Genomic DNA, 20,806 nt, shown 5'->3' on the forward strand with positions numbered 1-20,806 from the left:
TTAGTGCACAGTTTTTACAAAGAATGTCTGGCATGTGCGATACAGTCGTTAGGCCTGGAATTAAACCAGTGAAACTTAAGTCATGACACAACAGGGGATGCTGGACCCGTTTTCATTATTCGGTGACGTGCTGCGTAACTATTGCGCACAGCTTGGACTTTGGCGCTCCCTGGAGGATATTTTTATACAACATGGGACGATGGCCAAGTTTTTTGGACATGTCTCCTCCCCCACCCCAAAAATGTAATCGCCTTTAGTATGGACTGAGAGTCAAATAAATTCTCTTGTGCATACCCCGGCATGATGTTTCCAATTACACTCTAACACAGTGTCTGACCTAACTTTAAAAAAATTCACACCACTGTCCACATAATGCAGTTTGGCAAACTTCTAGTCTTATGAAAAACCCAACCACTGTAAAACAATGTCATGGATCCCACTGGCAAACTACCCAGCTCGTAATTATGCGCATTATCTTTCATATTTGCCAAGGATGTAGTTATAATAACCAGGGTGTACCAATGCCACATCGGAAACTCATTTCACGACTGAAGACCAGGGAGGGTAGCAGACTTGTTGCTGATGATGGCATGCATGCACAGAACAATAACCCACACCCTTACAGCGAAGAGCGGAAAAGATTGAGGCGACTTGGTTAACCGACCTCATTGGCAGCGTTCAACCACAGGACATGTTCTTCTCACCGGTGAAGTGAACAACACTGATTACACTACTCAACATCTTTAAGCAAGTTGTTTACTCTCTGCATTTTCCGGCTTACATTTTCTTCCGATTTGAAGAACAAATATTGGATATGACAATAGTTTACACAAGTAATAAAAACATTAGTCAAGTCACAATAGCCTAAAAAGCTTATGGTCTGACCTCCTAAAACCGCTGTTGTTAACAAGCTCATACACGTATAGGCTGCATTTAGTTTAAAACTAAAATGTAGTCTATCTGTTTTACGAAGTGTGCCAGAAATGTCTAACGGGAAATCGAGGTACATGAGTAACTCATACTGTATTAGTCTAGGTTACAACCCATTCTGGTGCAGCATCTCCATTGATCGTGGGGGGGCGCGCGCAGCTATCACATCCCAGCGCAGACAGGGAGAGGGCTTTTCCATATTTTGCCTTATTTGGTGTGGACTCCTTGATTAGATTATACGATTGATGCGTTTAAAATCCCACAGAGCAACGGGTGGTTCATGCAGACAGACTCAATGTACAGTGGAAATAGTGTCAGGGGAATTATAGTCTAAATGGCCCATAGACTACTATACGCAATACTTTGGTCAATGTCATGCTGTTCAAGCACTTGGCCAATAAGCATTAAAACTCAGATCAGTTAAGTATAAACACTTACATGTAGGCCTATTGCGATTCATGTATTCAGTTCACTTTTAACAGAAGGTTACCCACTCGTAGACTATGCCTACACCTAGAGCATAATCTCAAAGATGAACCATTGTATGACAACGCCAAGCTAAGCAAGACATTGATTCACTGTGAACATCAACAGACCCCAACAAGGGCTGTAGGTCAGCATATCATATCTTCAAAGCGTTACAATAATTGCACAGTGCCATATGACAGCTTTGGACATCTCTTTGCACGCTATCATACCAAGAATTAGACACCAAGTTAGGTCTCTAATTACAACGATAGGTTAGAGCTATAAACGATAGGTCGATTAAATCAGTGTCTCTTACTTTATCAATAATATTACGCTCACGCATAGGATCGATAGGCTACAGGTAGTCCAGACCACTGAACAACTTCACATGCAAGTAGACCTCAGATCCACAGAACGCAATGACACAGCTCATAAAACCCCAACTAAGCTTGAAAACGGGGGGGAAAAAAGTTGCGAAACTCACCCTGTTTCAGTTCGCTACGTCTTACTGGCACTGTGGATAGCTTTCAACAGTCGCTTCTACTCCTCTCTGACTGCGCGTGAAGCTCCGGCAAAAAGTAAGCAGCTATCACTGTACCTCCCTCCCGGACGAGCCTCCCTCGGGGAAAATGTTTGTTCTGTTGAACTCAAGAAAGAACAAGAGTGACACCACTTGGTCTTTTCTATCTCTCCCCCTCTCTCTGGTGTGTCCCTGTTGCAAGAGCCTTAATTGGTAAAGTATAAAGGGGGGTTGAAGGGGGGGCGCTTTCTTCTCTGTTTGGTGAGTGTGCTTCAGAAAAGGCTGACGTTATACCGGCGACCGCGCCTTCGGATTTTAAAGGTATGATGTCAGCGTGCTCACTGCGCCTGTAGGCTAGTCTGTCGACGAGTTCGTGCGGGATGTTTGAGTAGCTTTTCCACACAGGTCAATCTCCGTGTTGCAATCCTGTTAAGTCAAAATTTGACATTTTAGGCTAGGGCACTTCCGTGCATTCCTGCCGAATGTAAACGTGAGTAGTAACAACAACAACAACAACAAGTGTGACTAATTGCAGACTAAGTGAAAAATCTCTGCGGTTACAATCATTATGCAATTAGCAAGTTAAACAGATTAGTCTACTGAATCTGTTTTTGATTATGGTGATTACTATCTATCTATCTATCTATCTATCTATCTATCTATCTATCTATCTATCATTATTTTGAATAGGCCTAGCCCACGGGGTCTTTTATGTGAACCCATGTAAAGTCTTCATTTGAAAAGGTTCAATAATCTACTCTGATGGGTCCTATCAAAATTCATGTAGGCCTTTATTATTTCAGTTCCAAAGAAGGCCCTGATGCAGTTGTAGTCAAGATCATTAATCTAAAAGATAGCCGTATGCTATTGTTCTCTTTTATTCTTGACCCCTAACTCATGATGCAAGGCCAATTATTCATTCATAAATCCTACTGTTAAATATTATTTACTTTATAAGCTAATTAAATACAGCCAAGAGTAGGCTACTTGCTATCTAATCCATGTAAACACACTGGTGGAGCAATGACATAAAAAAAATGAAAGATAGTCTAATGAGGTGTTCCTGGATAGTGAACACTTGGTGGAGAGCAGGGATGTAGTGGAGGCTAAACCCAAGTAAATGTAGTTTATCCACCTCTGAAATTTTAGAAATAGAGTTTATATCCGCCTCTTATAGAGTTTATTCACCTCTCAAAAGAGTTCATTCACCAATTGCAACTTTTAACATTCAAAAATCACACTGTATTACCCACATTCACACATAGGCCTACATAGACAATAACCTCCACTATCGTCAAACACGTTCTGAATGTCTTTAAAGATAAATAAATACCGCATGGCGCAGTCCATCTCTCCAAGATCACATAACTCATAGTTTACCCACCTCTTACTTTGCCACCACATCCGTGGTGGAGAGCACGTGGTGGGCTGGGATAATTTGCACTCATAAAACTTCAACAGATACCTTTTTAACACCATGGTTTGGTGTCTTGATATGCATTGCACATCACGTTCCTTTGTGTTTTGTTGTTTTGGTAAAGACAGGACCAATTCAACCAAACCTGGGCAAACAGCAAACCGATTCACTCCAAGGTTTGAGTGTGTCTGAGACAGAGAAACAGAGAAAGGGGCCAAATCAGGATAACGTCTTCTTAATAGTTGACCTGCTGTACAGGGTGATAGCAAGGCATCAATCTAAGTGCTGTGCGTCAGGCACGGCACCGTTCTCGTAAAGTCCTCGTAAAACTGGATAGTGGATCGCTGAACATCAAGAGAGTCTTAGACAAAGAGTTGGATGCCACTGCACTGTGTCCTCAGCACATTTTAAAGGAAAAGAGCATTGTTTTATTGCAGGAACTGAATGTTTTTTTGTCAGCATTCCCTACTGGTGCAATGGAAAGAGTCCTTGATTGGCAAGCTCATCTGAAAATATTTCAGGGTCTTCATGTGCTGATTAGTGTCTCAGAAGTATTAGAGTGTTTTGCCCTCTAAAATCACCTGCCCTGACGTGTTTGTGTTTTGTTCATAATAGTAATATTCATGCTTTGTATTGGCAACATTGCTAGTCCAACCTCTGGTCATGGAGAGAAATCCCCACGAAAATGCTTGCAAGATCCTTAACTCCTGAATATCAATCACACATTTGATGCACATTTGAATCACACATAATGCACCCTTACACAGTGCCGGACACACACATGTGCACTGGAGGTTGCAGGGTATTTTGGGGTTTAGTGACAAACCTCCTGAAACACAAAACAAGCCTTTGCCTTTGCCTTTGCCTTTGCCTTTGCCTTTGACTTTGTTTTATAGTACAATTAAGCAGCTCTTTCTTGAGAGAATTACCTCGAGGGCATGGGTATTGTTCCCGAATTTTCAATACAGTTATTATTACAGATATCATGACTACTGTATGTTACCAATTCCTGCACGATGCATTTTTTTTACTGCACAGATTTTTGTTTTATTTTTAGCTTTGACTTTACACACTGTTACTTAAAGCTGTCGTAACATAAAGATGGACAGGGGTAGCGGCTTATGGAGAAAAAGGCAGTTTCTCAGATACTTAGATATCTCAGATAGAGCCAGAGCTTTACAATGCCTTTAAAAGTGTCACGATTCAGTAGCAAGCCCTTCTTACTGAGAGAACTGGGTTTGTCACTAAACCAGGATATTCCCCTCTGAATATGAGCATCAGTTTTGCTGTTGTCTTTGTTATTTGTGAAGTTCTCAAGCATGTTTATACAGGGCACAACACACCGGAACTCATCATTTGTTAGCTATGTCATCAGAGTTGTGTTTATAAAGGGCAGTCTTAATTGCAAACCCGTAGAATGTAACAGAAATGCCGAACAATAACAAATGCTCTACTTTGGCTGTTTGTTTCTGCTCTATACACACTGGTATGTGAACACATGTACAATGGAAAATTATGTCAAAGGCAAGCAATAGTCCACTTCACAGAATGTGAAAAATAGGAAAATGCCGTCATTTGGATTCCAGATTTAAGCTAGTAAAATATTGAGTTGTGTTTTTATGACCATTAAAGTCAAAATTAGCTCAGTCACAAACTGAGATAAAAGTAAAACAGAGGGAGCATGAGAGAGAGAGAGAGAGAGAGAGAGAGAGAAAGCAAGCACACAGGGTAGAGGACATTGAACAGTTTCTCAAAGTAATAGCCTACTACTCCACTGTTAAGAAAGGTTCATTTAGGTCATTGTGGAAGTAAAAAGGTGATTTCAAAGGAGATTTCATATTGAGAATAAAACACATTTTAAAATATGATTATACGTGGTATTCTTTAAAAACACATTTACACACACATTTATAAGGCAAGTTCAGGTGGTTCCCGAGAGTCATGGGTTGTTCCAAAGCCGGTGTAACATCCTGAGGGAAGTCCAGAGTGGGTAGTGTCATGGAGAATTGTGCCAAACCAGAGTGATCTGCTTTTGTTCAGCCTGTTATGTGGACAGGAAGTCCCAGTGACAGATATAGTCCTGTTTCCATGGAATTAAACATGGCCACACATACAAGTGTTAAAAGAGAGAGTTGAGGGACCACATTGTCTTTTCACAGATAGTGGACATGCAAATTGGACGTGACTGAGTCGAAACAACTTGAAGGAGGCATGGATTAATTAAGTTCACATTCATATCTCAATTCATAATCCTATGCTTGTGACAAGGCCTTGTGTTGTCAGGTAAATACATTTTTGATTCTCAGATCACTCAGTCAGTTAACAAACACACACACGTATGATTGATGCAGTGGGCCTAATTGCTGTGTGCAGACATGGGTAGAGTAGTTAGAATAGTTCTGATGCTGTGTGCTTATACTTCAAACCAGGACTGTCTGAGAACGTTATGAAGATACAGTACATGATAAATAATAACCAATCAATAATACAAATAGTGCATTCATTATTTTTTATAGGAACTCAAAGCATCGAGTGGGAGAAAGAGAGATGGGGTGGGGTTGGGAAATTACCAGGCTGGACTCTGACCAGGGTCCCCGCCTGTGGAGAGATGTGCTGACATTCTTCAGAGGTTTATTTCATCTGCTCTTAGCTTTAAATGTAAATCAGGCTTCCCGGCCAAGTTCATACAGCGGCACTCGGGGAGCAGTGAGGGGTTAGGTGCCTTGCTCAAGGGCACTTCAGCCGTGGATGTGGGTATGAGAGAGCAGTGCTCAACCACTTTCCCCACCCACATTTGTACTGAACCGGCAACCCTTTGGTTACAAGCCCGACACCCTAAACAGTAGGCCACAGCTGCCTGACTTTAGGAATTGTGTTGCTCTACCTTCCTCTTTAAAACACCCCAAAGCTATTCTATTAGATTCAAGTTGGGTGACATACATGGCCAAGTCATTTGCTTCTTTAGAAACTGTAAGGGTCTTAATTCCCAGGTAATTCTTTCAATCGTATACTTAAGATCAGCTATCTGCTTCATCCAAGTGTGGGCTTATTGTCATGTGCTTGTCACATGTCCACAGGTGAAGGTAAGGTCCAGGGAATGTAATCCTATGTATGCATTGTCCTGTCTCGATTGATTCACTCTAATGGTCTCACTACAACAACAACAGTCTCAGCCTCGTCAATAACTCACCATGTGATCCTTATGGTGAGCGCTTCTTACGAAACTCTTGCGTTATGTTGCGTTGTGTTTTGGACTGTTATCATGCTGAAATATTCTTATTGTGCCAAGCATCTGAATTAATCAATTCAATTAGAGTTTAATTTGTTGCCCATTGAGATTAAATTATAATTTATCTACTCCCATCAGAAATAAAGTTGGATTTCACTAGCTAATAAATGTGCCTATTGACATGAAACATGGGATTTCATTTTCAGTGGTGCTCGGGGTCAGCATAGGGTTTGGTAACTATACTCTTATGCAGACATTAAGCGACACTGTTAGGTTTGTATGCTCACCAGTATAACATTTAACACATCAGTCCTTTTGGAACGTGTTGTTTTGATCTTACAAACGACGGCGGCATCAAATTATAACTTGATGGTATCAAATTAGAGTTTCTTATGATTATGGTTTGTATTTTATAGCGTTGTTTTGTTTTCATTATAGGCCATTGATTAAATTGACATTGTTTTTATTGTTGCTCATTATTCCATTGTTATTGTTATTATATAATTGATTGAATGACTTGTTTATTCGACACTAGTCTGATCAACTGCTAAATTGAATTATTATATTGTTTTTGTTTGTATGTCGCTTTGGACAAAGGCGTCTGCTAAGCAACCATAACCATAACCATCTGAAGACTGGGAGCCATCTTATCAGCCAGCATTTTGGCATCCACATGCATTGAAAATGCCATCTATAAAAGTCATATCCCAATGGGGGCAATATGTTTGGCAGGCCCAAATGACACCCTGCCACCTCCATACTTCACTCTCACCATGCTTTCATTGTGGTATAGTCCTAGCGAGGTTTATGCCAACTAGATCCCAATCTGACCGCAAGATTAATCTTTGCTAAAGAACATGTAAGATGCCCTGGACCCGATGAATTTCGGGAGCACATTCTTTGGTCAGATAGACCAAGATAAATTTGTTTAACTCAGATAAGGTCCAGCATTTTTGGCATGAACCTGGCCAAGGCTCCCACAGACTCTGCATAGTCTCGACAGTGAGGCACGCCTGCAAAACCTGTGGAGCACACAACACCTGCCTTATAGTATTCACTTACAGACACACTCACCCACGCACTCACACCTGCAGACACTCAGACAGATAAGTCTGAGCACCTAAAGGCGAGGGGGAGCTGAGGACTCTGTACCATCTGTTGGTGTTTGGGAGGAAACCATTGAGCTGTGACTCATGGTCTAGTCACAGGGCCCAGGACTGGTAATGGCCACCGCTGGCTGCTCCGCTCTGCGTAAGCACTGCCTTTGTTCTCCCGGGGGTCATGCTCAGAGAAACAGCCCCAAATCACTGTGAAGTCATCACAGATGGGGAGGGCTCCCGTTACTCTGAGTCAGACTCTGTGTGGGGGTGTGTGTGCGTGTGAGCATGTGTGTGTGAGAGTGTAGGAATGTGTGTGCATCTGTGTGTTTGTGTAGCCGGCGTGTGTGTAGGAGTGTGTGTGTGTGTATCTCTGTGTGTGTTTGTGTAGCCGGCAAGAGTGTGTATGTGTGTGTGTGTGTGTATGTGTATAGGTGTGAGTGTGTATGTATGTATGTGTGTGTGTGTGTGTGTGTGTGTGTGTGTGAGAGAGAGAGAGAGAATGTAGGAGTGTTTGTGTGTTTATGTGTATGTATATGTGTATTTGTGTGTGTATGTATGTGTATAGGTGTGTGTGTCTGTCTGTATGTGTGTGTGTGTGTGTGTGTGAGAGAGAGAGAGAGAATGTAGGAGTGTGTGTTTATGTGTATGTGTATGTGTATGTATATGTGTATTTGTGTGTGTGTGTGTGTGTGTGTGTGTGTGTGTGTGCGCGCATGTGCTTGTGTGTCAGTAGACACTCTCCAGCCCTGCCCCAGATCAAACATGAAGCCTGAGACGCCTGACGTCAGCGTCCCCCCTCCAGGTGGGAAAAGGGCCAGCAGAACAGATCAAGGGCTTTGGCATCTCAGGAATGTTGGGTTCAGGTGTGTTGGAAGCACTTTTATGAAAACAGTCTTATTTGGCTTTGGGATTAAAGTGTATCTGGGGATGTAATGTTTTTGTTTTTAATGGCAGCGTAAACGCTACATTACCTAGTGCATATATGCGGTGCTGTTGTTCTCAATGAAATGCTCATGTGAATTCTTGTTTTGTTCACACATAATCATATTTTGTCTGGAGGATTGAATTACTGTAATTTTGAGGCAATCTGAGCAGAAGTGAATTTAAAAAAAATGAGGGAGACACTTTTTGCTGATACCATTGTGTGGCGAGCAGGAAAATCAGATGTTTTCAAGGTTATAATTTCGCCTCTGCTCTGGTTTCTTTGAATCAGGCATCCCAAAATCTTTTGATTATCTAGCAAGATCAAAGGAAAATCTTTATCTACTAAAATCAGACAGCAGACTGAGACGATTCAAAAGGGTTTCTTTGTGGAAAGATTGAGCACTCGTCTCTCTGTAGATAATGTATAATGCATATTCCACTCTTCCTCCTTGCCTACATTTGGTCTGATTGTTAGTTTGTCAATGACAGAAAATATCCAACTAAGACAATTTACTCAGCTTACCAATTATCTTAGAAAATACTAGACAGTACTTAGTCAACACCCAAAGGGACTGTCAAATAAAGACATGGATTGTGTGAAAGAAAGAAAGAAAGAAAGAAAGAGAGAGAATGAAAGATGAAGGGAAAAAAGTATGCTGGACAGAACGACAGACACAAAGACAGAGAAAGAGGAGTGAGTGTGTGTGTCCTGGAGTGATTCCCAGAGCTGCAGTAGTGTTGCTATGTTCCTGTTGAGTAGTGGGGATGGGAGGTGGTGTGTGTGTGTGTGTGTGTGTGAGAGAGAGAATGTGTGAGTGAGAGAGAGAGTGAGTGTTTGTATGCAATAACTTAATGGAATTTAATAGGTTAAAGATATATGGCTGAAGAGTCAGTGTAGGGAAAGAGACACTTGTCAGAAGGCTTACTGTAGGCAAGATAAATTGATCCATTGATCGCCGAGGTGTGTGTGCGTGTGCTTGTGTATGCATTCATGTGTGCATGGGTGTGGGTGTGTTTGTGTGTGTGTGTGTGTGTGTATGTATTTGTGTGTGTGTGTGAGTGTGTGTGTGTCCAGACTGATTCATGATGCCTTTAAAAGGTAACCTCCACAGTAGTATGAATCAGAGCCCAAAAATCTCTCAGCAACTACTGGTCATCTCCGGCGTTGCTAACATCCAGACACCCTCTGCCTCATTCACTCATACACACTGACACACACTCGCAAACTGTGGGGACTCCGAGCTCTTCTAACTCATTGAATGTGTCATGTCGACCAAACAGTTATCTGTTTGCAGAGAATCTCTCTTTAAGCCACCAGATGAACCACACAGCAGCAGAAACCTTGAAGAAACACAGACACATGGGCATCCAGAAATACACACACAATCACTCATATTCATGTGAAGAAACATGGCACACATACACACACACAGGCACAGATGCATGCACATACACACATTCACACACACACACACACACACACAGTCACTTGCCCTTTTCCTTGTCTCTACAAACACCGCCATGTATGGTAAGCCCTCTCTCTCTCTCTATTTCTCTCTCTCTCTCTCTCTCCCCCTTTCTCTCTCATATACACACTTTTATCTCTCTCTCTCTCTCTCTGTCTCTGTCTCTTTCTCTCTTGTTCTCTCTCTAATCTGAGCACACAGGCAAGCCAAAACACAACCAAACTCAAGGGGAAAAATCTAATGTTAGATATCCCAGGTGGCCCTTGTAACTTTCCCCCCTTGAGACCCCTTCAGCAGATACCCCATTTGGGGGTCAGTCAGTGAAGCAAGGGTTACATCGACGTCGACGTTGACATCTGCGAACCCTTACGTCACCAGCCTGGGCAAGAGGCTGAAGAGTGGTGTGTCTGTGATTATTCCTAATCTCACCCAAACACACGTTCCTCTCAAGCCAAGCTCAGATTGTCCTAGATAAACTTCTGATCAAGGAGGCTGACGTCCTCGCTCTCTCGCTCCCTCCGTGCCTTATTCACTCACTTGCTCCTTCGCTCACGGTGACTTTTGAGTGTCGCAACTCTGGGACGGTCTGAGGTGTCATCGTGATCATTCACGCTCTGGGAAATGACAAGGAACGAGGCTGAGAATCAGCATGCCAGAGGCGTAATCCAAAAAACTACGGACATGATAAAGAATGTGCCCATTAAAAAAACAGCTCCCATCGTTGCTGTCACTTCCTGGAATGTCGGCACATAAAATGCAAGGTTTAATGTTGTTAAACTTAATGTACACACACGACAGAGAAACACGAGACAGTAGATGTAAGGTGGGGACAAAGCGATGTTTGATGTCTCCCTTGTGGAACTGGCAGACAAGCAACAGTATTGTTCTGAGCTGAGGTCTGCGGCTGTTATGTGACATGAGAAGTTAACATGCCGATTTATGGTGTTGTACAAAACCCGTTTCAAGCGAGACATGATGCCACTTGTTTCGATCTAGGTGTGAGGAGCAAACTTCCTCTCAGGCCAATTTCATTGAAGGGAAAAATCTATCTTGAACTATGCAGCAGTATAGCTATGTAGTTTAAGGTCTTATGAGAAACACTACAACAATAAAACTCCTTCCAGAAACAATAGGGCTTTTGCACCTCTGGTGCTCAGGCTCTATGCATGAAAATTGCATAACTATTGAGGCAAATGTATTAGCCTTGACACTGATACTGTAGTATTGTGCATGAGTTTTCATTCTGTTATCAATCGTGGGAAATCATCAGAGAAGCATTATAGAAAGCTTTAAATTGTGTTACTGAAACAGTCAGAGGCTCATCTGCCTCAGCCTCAGCCCTTAAAGTGTGTAGACTACACAGTCAGTCGGACAGCTCCCGTGGGCCCTATAGCCAGCATGGATAACAACTTATCCTGGAGCGCATTCGCCCCGGATCAGGCCCAAAGCAGCTCTACAGCTGCTATCTGGCAGAGCCTCTCTCTGGACCATGCTTGTGTCTCTGACTCCAGCATGAACTCTTCCTCTCTCTCTCTCTCTCTCTCTCTCTCTCTCTCTCTCTCTCTCACTCTCCATCGCTTCCCCCTCTTCCCATCTCTCTCTTTCTCTCTCTCTCTGCCCCTCTCTGACTCTCTGTTGCTTTTTCTCTCCTGATTTCTCTCTCTCTCTCTCTCTCTCTCTATTTCCTTGGAGGCGTCTGCCTCCTAACCAGCCCCCTCCTCATGGACTCGAAAGGCCCTGCACAAGGCAGCGCTCCTCAGAAGGACTTGCGCAAAGACCAGAGAGGTATTTTCACTCCAGGCAACCAGCGGCTCTAAACAGAAAAAGTTCTTTCCTGCTCACCTGAACTGTCCAAAGCCCCCTTTCTGCTGGTAAACAAGTAAACAAACAACTAAAGCTCTGCCTTCTTTTTGTCTCAAACTATCCATCAGTTTTGAGAGGAAGAGAGTGAAATGCAGAGAGAGAGAAAGTGTTATAAACAGAGGCAGAGATAAAAGACTGTGGACAGTGAGGGGGGCTGTGGGGTTAAAGAGAGGGGGGAGATGGGGGGGGGGGTATCCAGTGGTTTTGTCCTTATTTGGGAGGTGGAATGTGGAGGGAGGTTGAACAGCCATGAATGACTGATCTCTCTCTCTCTCTCTTTCTCTCTCTCTGTCTCTCTCCACAAACAGCAAGAACAGGCTGAGTTTCTTTCACCCCATTCCCCTATAGATACTTTACACACACACACACACACACACACACACACTTACAGTGTGTTACAAACCCTCTGCCCCCTATGGCTCTATTTTAACCCCAAGGGGCTCTGACAAATACACACAGATACGCATGACATAATCAGAAACACAGATTTATGGGATTAAATACACACGTGTTCTCCTTCTCAATTTCACTCTCTCTCTCTTACACACACAAACTCACAAGCACACACACAAACTCACAAGCACACACACACACACACACACACACACACACACATACACATACACATACACACATACACATACACACTTATTCTCACACATTCACCACAAACATGAGAAGGAATGTGTGTTATATAGAGTGCCCCATATTTGCAAGCCTACAGTACAGGATGTCTACACTGATGGAGTTGGATTTGCTTTCTTGTCACTCTGCTCTGTCCTCCATACTCAATCACTACAATCACTCAGGCGTCTTTCTACCAAACAGAGAACGCTTTCATAAACCGGTTCTGTTCAGAATCCTTTGAACCTTGGTGACATCTAGTGAACCAGCCAGCATTTCCGCACACACACACACACACACACACACACACACCTTTACGCTATAATTGGAGGCGATTCAGTGATACAGTGACAGTATTTTTCATACGTCACATCTGGAGTGAATCACACAGAGAGCAGATGTTTGGGGAAAAGAAATAGCGATGATGTCATCCACCCTACAGCAATGGCGTCAGAGGCCGTTTGGGCCAGAGGGTGTTTGTTTGTCTGGTGTACCGCAAGCAGACGCCACAGCACAAGGTCCTCCTGCCCTGGCCACTCAAGTTCATCCGGTCAAGGCACGGCAGTGGTCAATGTTTGTGATGGCAGAGGAAGAAGGAGCCAGAGAGAGAGAGAGCAGAATTGAGAGAAAGAAAGAGAGAGAGAGGGAGAGAGAGCAGAATTGAGAGAGCAAGAATGAGAAGTGGTAAAGATATCGTAGGTTTTCCAGGGATTAAAAAAAGAAAAGATATTGATTACAGCAAATTTGTCGACTTGTTTCATAAGTGCCTCTTGGAGCTGGAACTGATAGATGTGTGTGCACTACAAGTGACTCAAATGCTTTGACACAGACAAATAAAATGAATGGAAACATGAAGCGACCACTGGCTCATTTATCTGTATGGACACCCACACTGCAGGTGAGGCTAAACTTGATTGAATTGACTAATCTTTCTGCATCCCTGTCAGCAAGCTCATTTTTAAAACCTGAAACCCAATCTCTCCCCCCGCCATCCCCATGTCTGGCATCCTGTGGAGTGCAGAGACACACACACACACACACACATGCACACTCACACACATGCACACTCACACACACACACATGCACACTCACACACGCACACTCACACACACACACACACACATACACACACACACACACACACACACACACACACACACGCACAAACATACGCGCAACACATAAACATACGCGTGTGCACACACACGCGCACGCACAAACACACACACACACACTCCAATGCCGGTTACACAAACACACAGATACACACAAATACACACACACACACACAAATGTACACACACACACACACACACCAACTCCCACGCACTCCCACCTACACGTTGAGTGGTTTGTATCTGTAAGAGGGTGTTTGTAAGAGAACCTGGATGACATCATATGATCTCATGACTAAAGCAGTCGGTCCTGAGACGCAGACTTGTGCAGACAGGACTGCTTCAGTGCACTGCACCTCTCTCCGGATCAGCACACGCGACCCGGCAGGCAGGCAGGCAGGCCACAGGAAGGGGGGTTGCACTAGCAACAGAGGCTAATAACACAGAACAAGGGCTCAGTCTTACTGTCTCACTACTGTGATACTGACCAGTGTAAAGTTAGCAGTATGTGTGATAAGGCATACGATATGATTTTCTTTGTTGTTTATTTGGCAATCTGATATATGTGTCCATGGAAACGGCTGCACTTCCATTTCCTGTTAATGACTCCTAATGCCAAGTCATCAGATCACCCAAGGAGGTATTGCAAAACTACTTACCCGGCCTCCATATTCCTTACTCTTCTTTCCATCTTATAGAGGAACAGTGCCTTTTCACCCAATTTTTGACTTCACCACTGGCACTAACTTAAATTATCTAGACTGTGCCTCCATCCGCATAAAAAGTGTCCTGGACTACCCTTTAAGCCAAAACATTGTTTTCAAAACTATGTGTGGTTATAACCCTTTCACCCTGCACCCAGACAATGGTATTTTCACATTCACAGGTCACGGATTGGCTGGTGCAGGATCAGATTAGGTACTGTGTTTGTGTTCCTGGTTGCTAGGAGATGTTTAGATGAAGTGGTTGATGCATCATGTTGGTAGACAGGGATGTGGGCAGCGCTGTGGGCAAAAGCAGTAGAGTTCTACTCTTGCTTGGGTGGCAATGGGCTTTAAAAAACAAGTTTTCTCCTTCCCTCCATCCCACAGATTGCTCCATTTCATTCGATCTCATTGGGTTTTTGTTGCAAATCGTCTTTCTTGCTGTTGAATGTATTTCTTAATTTTTAAAATCTATGTTCTTCCTTCTCTGTCTGGTTTTGCAGTTCTTCCTCTTGGCCTCTTTTTCTGTCTTTCACTCTCTTTTCTTTCTCTCGATTGCAAACTTGCAGACACACATGCGCGCGCGTGCGCGCATACACACACACACACACACACACACACACACACACACACACACACACACACACACACACACACACACATACATTTGTATTTAGCCCCAGTGTCCCTGGTGGGATGATCTTTGCCTTCCAGGATTTCAGCATTTGGAGTTCATTAAATGCCTATTATACCCTTTGCCCCACCTGCACAGATCCTGAAACATTTGGACTAAAAACACACACACACACACACACACACACACACACACACAGACGCACGCACGCACGCACGCACGCACGCACACGCACACACACGCACACACACACACACACACACACACACACACACACACAGAACCATTTCTCTCACTCACTCTCTATATTCTCTCTCTGTTTCTTCCTCTCTCATAATCTTTCTTTCTCACTTCCTCTAGTTTTTCTCTTTCATCTTAATCCTTACCATAACGCATGACTTGCCTTAATATTACAGTAATCAAACAAAGTAACAAAGCTAGTCGGTGACAATAAATAGTTCTATCAGAGTGTGATGCATACGGCTTGACTGGGTGTGGTGTTACACCCTGCTCTGTGGCAGGAACTGAAACTCAGGGGAGGGAGGGCGTGAGCTCAGTAGATGTCCACTCTGCCGCCCAATGCTGCGTGATGGTGGGGTAGATGGGTGTAGTGTGTGAACGCCATCGTCTATTGCATGATGCCGAGCACGCATGCTGCAGGCGGTGGGAGCATGCTCACAGCAACATTCTCAAAAGCACCTTTGGAGGGCCACATTAGAGAGAAACTGAGAGGTGTGGTTGTGACGGAGTCGTAACCACAACACGTATATCTTAAGGCGCCAAAGCATCACCCAACGTTTGGTGTAAAAAACACCTAAAATGCCTAATAGTAAATATAAATACCTCTAAAGGGATTTTCCACTAAACAGAGAGATTGTCGAAGTGACTGAGCTGTAATGTCGGAGTGGAAATCAGGTAGAGAGAGACTGGTCCATGAGATCATATGACCTCAGTTGCAACAAAAGGCAACAAGATTGTTTAGTCTGTTGAATTCCTCAAGCTCTTATTTACCATAACAGAGATACGATGAATGCCTGAACCTTTACCTCATATTCAGGCGTTTAAGTAGCAAAAATCAAGGAAAGAATGTTCTCAGTCAGATATTATGACCCTGGAATGGCCTGTAATGAGTTGGATGGGAATAGGATCTAAATCATCTCAGAGCCGGATCTATCCCAAATCTGAACTGGATCTGGCTTCTAGGTTTAAATGTGGGGGTAAATGTTTGAAGAACATATAGTGCTGTCTTTGATGCCTGAGTGTACTGTGCAATCAGTAATCTTTTGACCAATTCCAGTGCAGCAGCAAATGTCAAATAATAATAAAGATGGCTGGCTGGAGGAGCCTTACCGCACTCCCATGTAAGGTATGCCTGCTTGCCACTGTAGCCTGGAACGCAAAAGAAGATGTTGCAAATACTTCAGATACTTCATAGCTGTTTGAGTAAAGCAGATGCTGTATGTCATTCAGAAAGACAGACCCACACTGATTGCTACTGTGCTGTTCTTTTCTTTTCAACATTGTGCTATGATGTTCATAATGCATAGTCATGAAAAATAGTTATGGGTAGTTGCTGATTTGACCAGTCATCCCAGATCTGGTTTAACATTTAGACAGAAAAGCATTCAGATAGGCAGTATGTGACCTAATGTGACAAACACTAATTCTCAACTTCACCAGGCCAAAGATAACTGAAAGATTGAATAAAAAAGACCTTGTAAAATTAAGTGATAATTATTATATCCAGTAGGCTTTTTGCATTTGCTGTAAGATTATTTTAAATGCACTGAAGTTGAAACAAAAGACCGGCGAGGCATTGGATTCCAGCCCCTGCCCTACATTAAAACATTTGTTCTGCATTATCCAAAGTTTAGGGATGAGATCATAAGGTTAAGGAGCGATGGCAACATATTCTTGTTCTCTGTCTCTGGTCTCTGTCTCCCTCTACTGGGTTAAAATCGAAATGGTTGTTAGTTTGTGCTATTTTCATTGAAAGTTCTTATGCCATCTTGTTTAATGTGTTCACTATGCTCTCTATTCCTGTAACCAAATAATTGCTCATTTCATGAATCAGTTGTGGAATTCAGAAGTGTAACTTCAGAAAAAGGCTGAAAAGGCAACAAACTCTTTAACTTAAAAAGATAATTTTAAAAAGAAAAGAAAAACTACAACTCCCGCACAACTCCCCGATAACTTCCGGTTTACGTACAATGAATCTTTCTTTTAATCCATGAAATCTTTTTGAATACCAGTAAAACTATTCGTCATTTTGAATCATTTCCATAAATGTATATACCATCCAAACACACAAATATAATACGATTTCATTTAAGGTTGGCTGCCTTCCCAGCCTTTATGATATGACGCAGCGGAAGTACCTTACACTTCCTTTCCTCCATTAGGTGAGTGCGTGGTAACATCGCGGCGCTAGTCGCTCTTCGGGAAAATACTGAAATTGTCACTATTTTCAACATTTTTGGTGCCTATTTTATCTAATATTGTCCTTTATCGTGTGTTTATTGCAGACCGCAACCATGGGTCGCCGGCCAGCCCGCTGGTGAGTTACATACTTGGCTACAGGTTTCACATAGACACACGTAGGGAGCCGAATGAAAATGGCAGGGCCTTCTGATCAGACCATGTGGAGCTGTATGGCTAACTTTAAGATTCTTTGTTCACATGTTTTGTGTCATCAAGGGACATACAAGTTCCTTGTGTACGATCTATATTTGCCTTCAAGTGCCGGCTAGAGTTTCTTTCGAGTGAAGTTGGGTGAATTCAAATAGGTTTTTGGCATGAGGTTTGCTAGCAGGTTCGCTCGCTGGCTAATTTAGCGGGGAAGCTAATGTTAGCGGTCCTCTTAGGGTGGTGGCAATGGTAACATGAGTTTTTGGCTAGTAATTGATGAAGCATGTTTCATTATTTCTAGACTCGGTTTTCGTAGATGTTGTAGACTGACATTTATGGTGGGGTCGACGTTATTCCATACCACTTGTAACATCGATGTTGTCAAATGCGAAGTCCACAAAGTATCAAAGTCAGTGGAAGCTTTAGATAATTGCTAGCTGTTTCTTGTATCTTAGGGATGGTAATGTGAGGAGTCAATTAAGTCAAAGCTAGGTCAGCGTATATATTCGGTGTAATTCTAGCAAATGGTGAAGATACTAGACAACCTTTAGCCTTTGATGGCACTTACGGTGTGACGGATGAGCAGCAGGACTATGGAGTAAGATGAAGTAATCCATGCTGAAGGCTGCTTTTAGTTTGGCTTCCTTGAAAGTTTCATTTTTTTCCCCCAAGTGTGTCAGAACTGGTTACTACTGTAGGCCTTCATCCACTTAAACATTTTCTCATTCTTCAGCTACAGATACTGCAAGAACAAGCCCTACCCCAAATCCCGTTTCTGTAGGGGTGTGCCTGGTAAGTAATTCTGTCCACCTTGGTGAATGTTGGTTTTCTGCAGCTTATTAAGCCGACCAGTTTAGTTGATGTACTGTCCTGGTGTGCAAGGGCTGCAGACAGCAATCCTCTGGTTTGTGTATGTGTCTAGCTGGGCAGTGCTAGACGGAGAAAGGGACCACTGATACAATTAATTTTGTGAATAGTTTTGAATTGAGTGTTCTGTTTACCTATTTTTACTGGATGTGTTACTGAATGAATCCTTTAATGAACTTAACACTTACTGCTTTGTTTAACAGATCCCAAGATCAGGATCTTTGATTTGGGCCGCAAGAAGGCTAAGGTGGATGAGTTCCCCCTGTGCGGTCACATGGTGTCTGACGAGTATGAGCAGCTGTCCTCAGAAGGTGAGTTCAGGCCATTTGTGTGTGCAAATGAGAACCAACCATCCTCAAGCTATCAGTGCAATTAAGTGGTAGAAGAGTTGCTCAGGAAATTGAAGTGTCGCAGTTGATTTCAGCAATAATGTTAATAGCCTTTTTTAGTGAGTTGTAAGATCAGAGCTCTTTATATTGGCCTTCTGTTTTGAGTTGCATTTGCTGGTAGAGTGGAATGATGTGTGGTCCCTCAAGTTCATACTCTTCCAACTTAAACCAATAAATCTGCCCTTTCCCCAGCTCTTGAGGCTGCCCGTATCTGTGCTAACAAGTACATGGTGAAGACCTGCGGCAAGGATGGTTTCCACATCCGTATGCGCCTCCACCCATTCCATGTCATCCGCATCAACAAAATGTTGTCCTGTGCTGGGGCTGATAGGTGAGTTTGGCCCACTCTCAGGGGAAACTATTTATGTGTACATTAACACCCAGATCCAAAGGCCTATTTATGTGTGCATGTATGTAGTGTGTGTGTTAGTTCATTCTGTTCACCTTGGTGAATGTTGGTTTTCTGCAGCTTATTAAGCCGACCAGTTTAGTTGATGTACTGTCCTGGTGTGCAAGGGCTGCAGACAGCAATTCTCTGGTTTGTGTATGTGTCTAGCTGGGCAGTGCTAGACGGAGAAAGGGACCACTGATACAATGTTAAGCCTATGTACTGTTGTGCTATAGATGCATGGTAATATATTCTCTTACAAAAATAATGCCTACACGAAGGATACATGCAAGTGTTCACTTAGTCGGTTATAGGGTAGGATTATTACTCGTGTGGCATTTCTGTGCGTGTGGGTGACCCTTCTACATGGGTGATTCTGTACTGTTGTATCGGGTGAGTCATTGACCTCTCGTTTTTGGTCTCCCACTTCAGGCTCCAGACAGGGATGCGTGGTGCCTTTGGTAAGCCCCAGGGTACTGTGGCTCGTGTGAACATCGGTCAGGTGATCATGTCCGTGCGTACCAAGGCCCAGAACAAGGAGCACATCATTGAGGCTCTGAGGAGAGCAAAGTTCAAGTTCCCTGGACGCCAGAAGGTATTTCTAAAACTTCGCATTTTTGCATTTGTTTGTAGATGTGGTGTTCGTTGATTACCTGCAGCTTATTAAGCCGACCAGTCTGGTTGCTGTCCTTTTCTGGTGTGCAAGGGCTGCAGACAGTGACTCTTTGGTTTGTGTATGCGCTTGGCTGTGCAGTGCCAAGCCTTGAAAGGGACCATTGAGACAACTAGTCAGTTCTCTTCATAGAAGTTATATGAAATCATGTGTTGGGTTTTTATTTATGTGTTTTTTAGTAAAAAAAATCCTTTGCCTATATGCCTTTGGGTCCTCAGATGAGATGGAATTGCAAAGTTCTTAAAGTCCTTAGAGTTCACCCTGAAGGTGGTGTGGGAACCTTGTCAGAGATCCTTCCTAAATTCTGATGCTCATTGTCACACTTCTAGATCCACATTTCCAAGAAGTACGGCTTCACGAAGTTCAACACCGAGGACTTTGACGAGATGATGGCAGAGAAGCGCCTGATCTCAGACGGCTGTGGGGTGAAGTACATCCCCAGCCACGGGCCCCTCAAGCGCTGGAAGGCTCTGCACACCGCATAGATGTGTCAGCATCTTGAGTGCGCTCTGGTCAATAAAGAAGTCAATAAATAATAAACAAAAATCATTTGGTTACTCTTGACTTGTTTCTTTTTGAAGCTGCTGTAATTTGTGACATTGAAAGGTTTGGATGGCAGAGTGAGTGATTCTTCAGGTAATTGTTCTATGTCCCAGAGGAAGATTTTCAGTGAAGTCAGTCTATGGCTAGGATTGCAAACCTTCGTAAACGATTCTGGATTTTTATTAATTATGTGGCTGTTCATGTGACCAATAAGTGTGGACTGGAATGACCCGCACAAAACGAATGCAACCAGCCTGACTGCCTCAAGCTCTTTTCTGCAGAGTCATGCTGAAACGCATATTTGGGAACACGCTCCCAACGTC

At 43.2% G+C, this 20,806-nt stretch overlaps 2 protein-coding genes and 3 non-coding genes across 6 annotated transcripts in view; 4 read left to right on the top strand and 1 right to left on the bottom strand.

The window, feature by feature from the left end:
* Positions 1-2,066, bottom strand: part of flna (filamin A, alpha (actin binding protein 280)) — a 40,212-nt gene extending 38,146 nt beyond the window's left edge. For both annotated transcript variants that reach the window (XM_062540658.1, XM_062540657.1), the window contains exon 1: positions 1,883-2,066. The gene's annotated coding sequence lies outside the window, so the exon portion shown is untranslated. The remainder of the gene's footprint in view (positions 1-1,882) is intronic.
* A 15,388-nt stretch (positions 2,067-17,454) lies between these two features.
* rpl10 (ribosomal protein L10) lies at positions 17,455-20,497 on the top strand. The gene is made up of 6 exons (XM_062540659.1): positions 17,455-17,552; positions 18,357-18,415; positions 18,694-18,801; positions 19,072-19,210; positions 19,700-19,862; positions 20,270-20,497. Exons 1-6 carry the CDS (start codon positions 17,530-17,532, stop codon positions 20,423-20,425), a joined length of 648 nt encoding a protein of 215 aa, XP_062396643.1. The 5' UTR covers positions 17,455-17,529; the 3' UTR covers positions 20,426-20,497.
* Positions 18,453-18,586, top strand: LOC134088314 (small nucleolar RNA SNORA70). Its single transcript, XR_009939952.1, has one exon. It is a non-coding gene; the product is annotated as a small nucleolar RNA SNORA70 (small nucleolar RNA).
* On the top strand, positions 19,343-19,476 carry LOC134088313 (small nucleolar RNA SNORA70). The gene has a single exon (XR_009939951.1). It is a non-coding gene; the product is annotated as a small nucleolar RNA SNORA70 (small nucleolar RNA).
* LOC134088316 (small nucleolar RNA SNORA70) lies at positions 19,921-20,054 on the top strand. Its single transcript, XR_009939953.1, has one exon. It is a non-coding gene; the product is annotated as a small nucleolar RNA SNORA70 (small nucleolar RNA).
* Positions 20,498-20,806: the final 309 nt, after the last annotated feature.

Source organism: Sardina pilchardus, chromosome 7 (assembly GCF_963854185.1).
Source record: "Sardina pilchardus chromosome 7, fSarPil1.1, whole genome shotgun sequence".
NCBI classification, from domain to species: Eukaryota; Metazoa; Chordata; class Actinopteri; order Clupeiformes; family Clupeidae; genus Sardina; species Sardina pilchardus.

Excerpts from the sequence above, each read along its gene's own strand:
- rpl10 (XM_062540659.1), top strand. The coding sequence starts at position 17,530 with ATGGGTCGCCGGCCAGCCCGCTG. Across the intron at positions 18,416-18,693 it reads TTTCTGTAGGGGTGTGCCTG|ATCCCAAGATCAGGATCTTT; the intron begins GTAAGTAATTCT and ends TTTGTTTAACAG. Across the intron at positions 18,802-19,071 it reads TGAGCAGCTGTCCTCAGAAG|CTCTTGAGGCTGCCCGTATC; the intron begins GTGAGTTCAGGC and ends CCCTTTCCCCAG.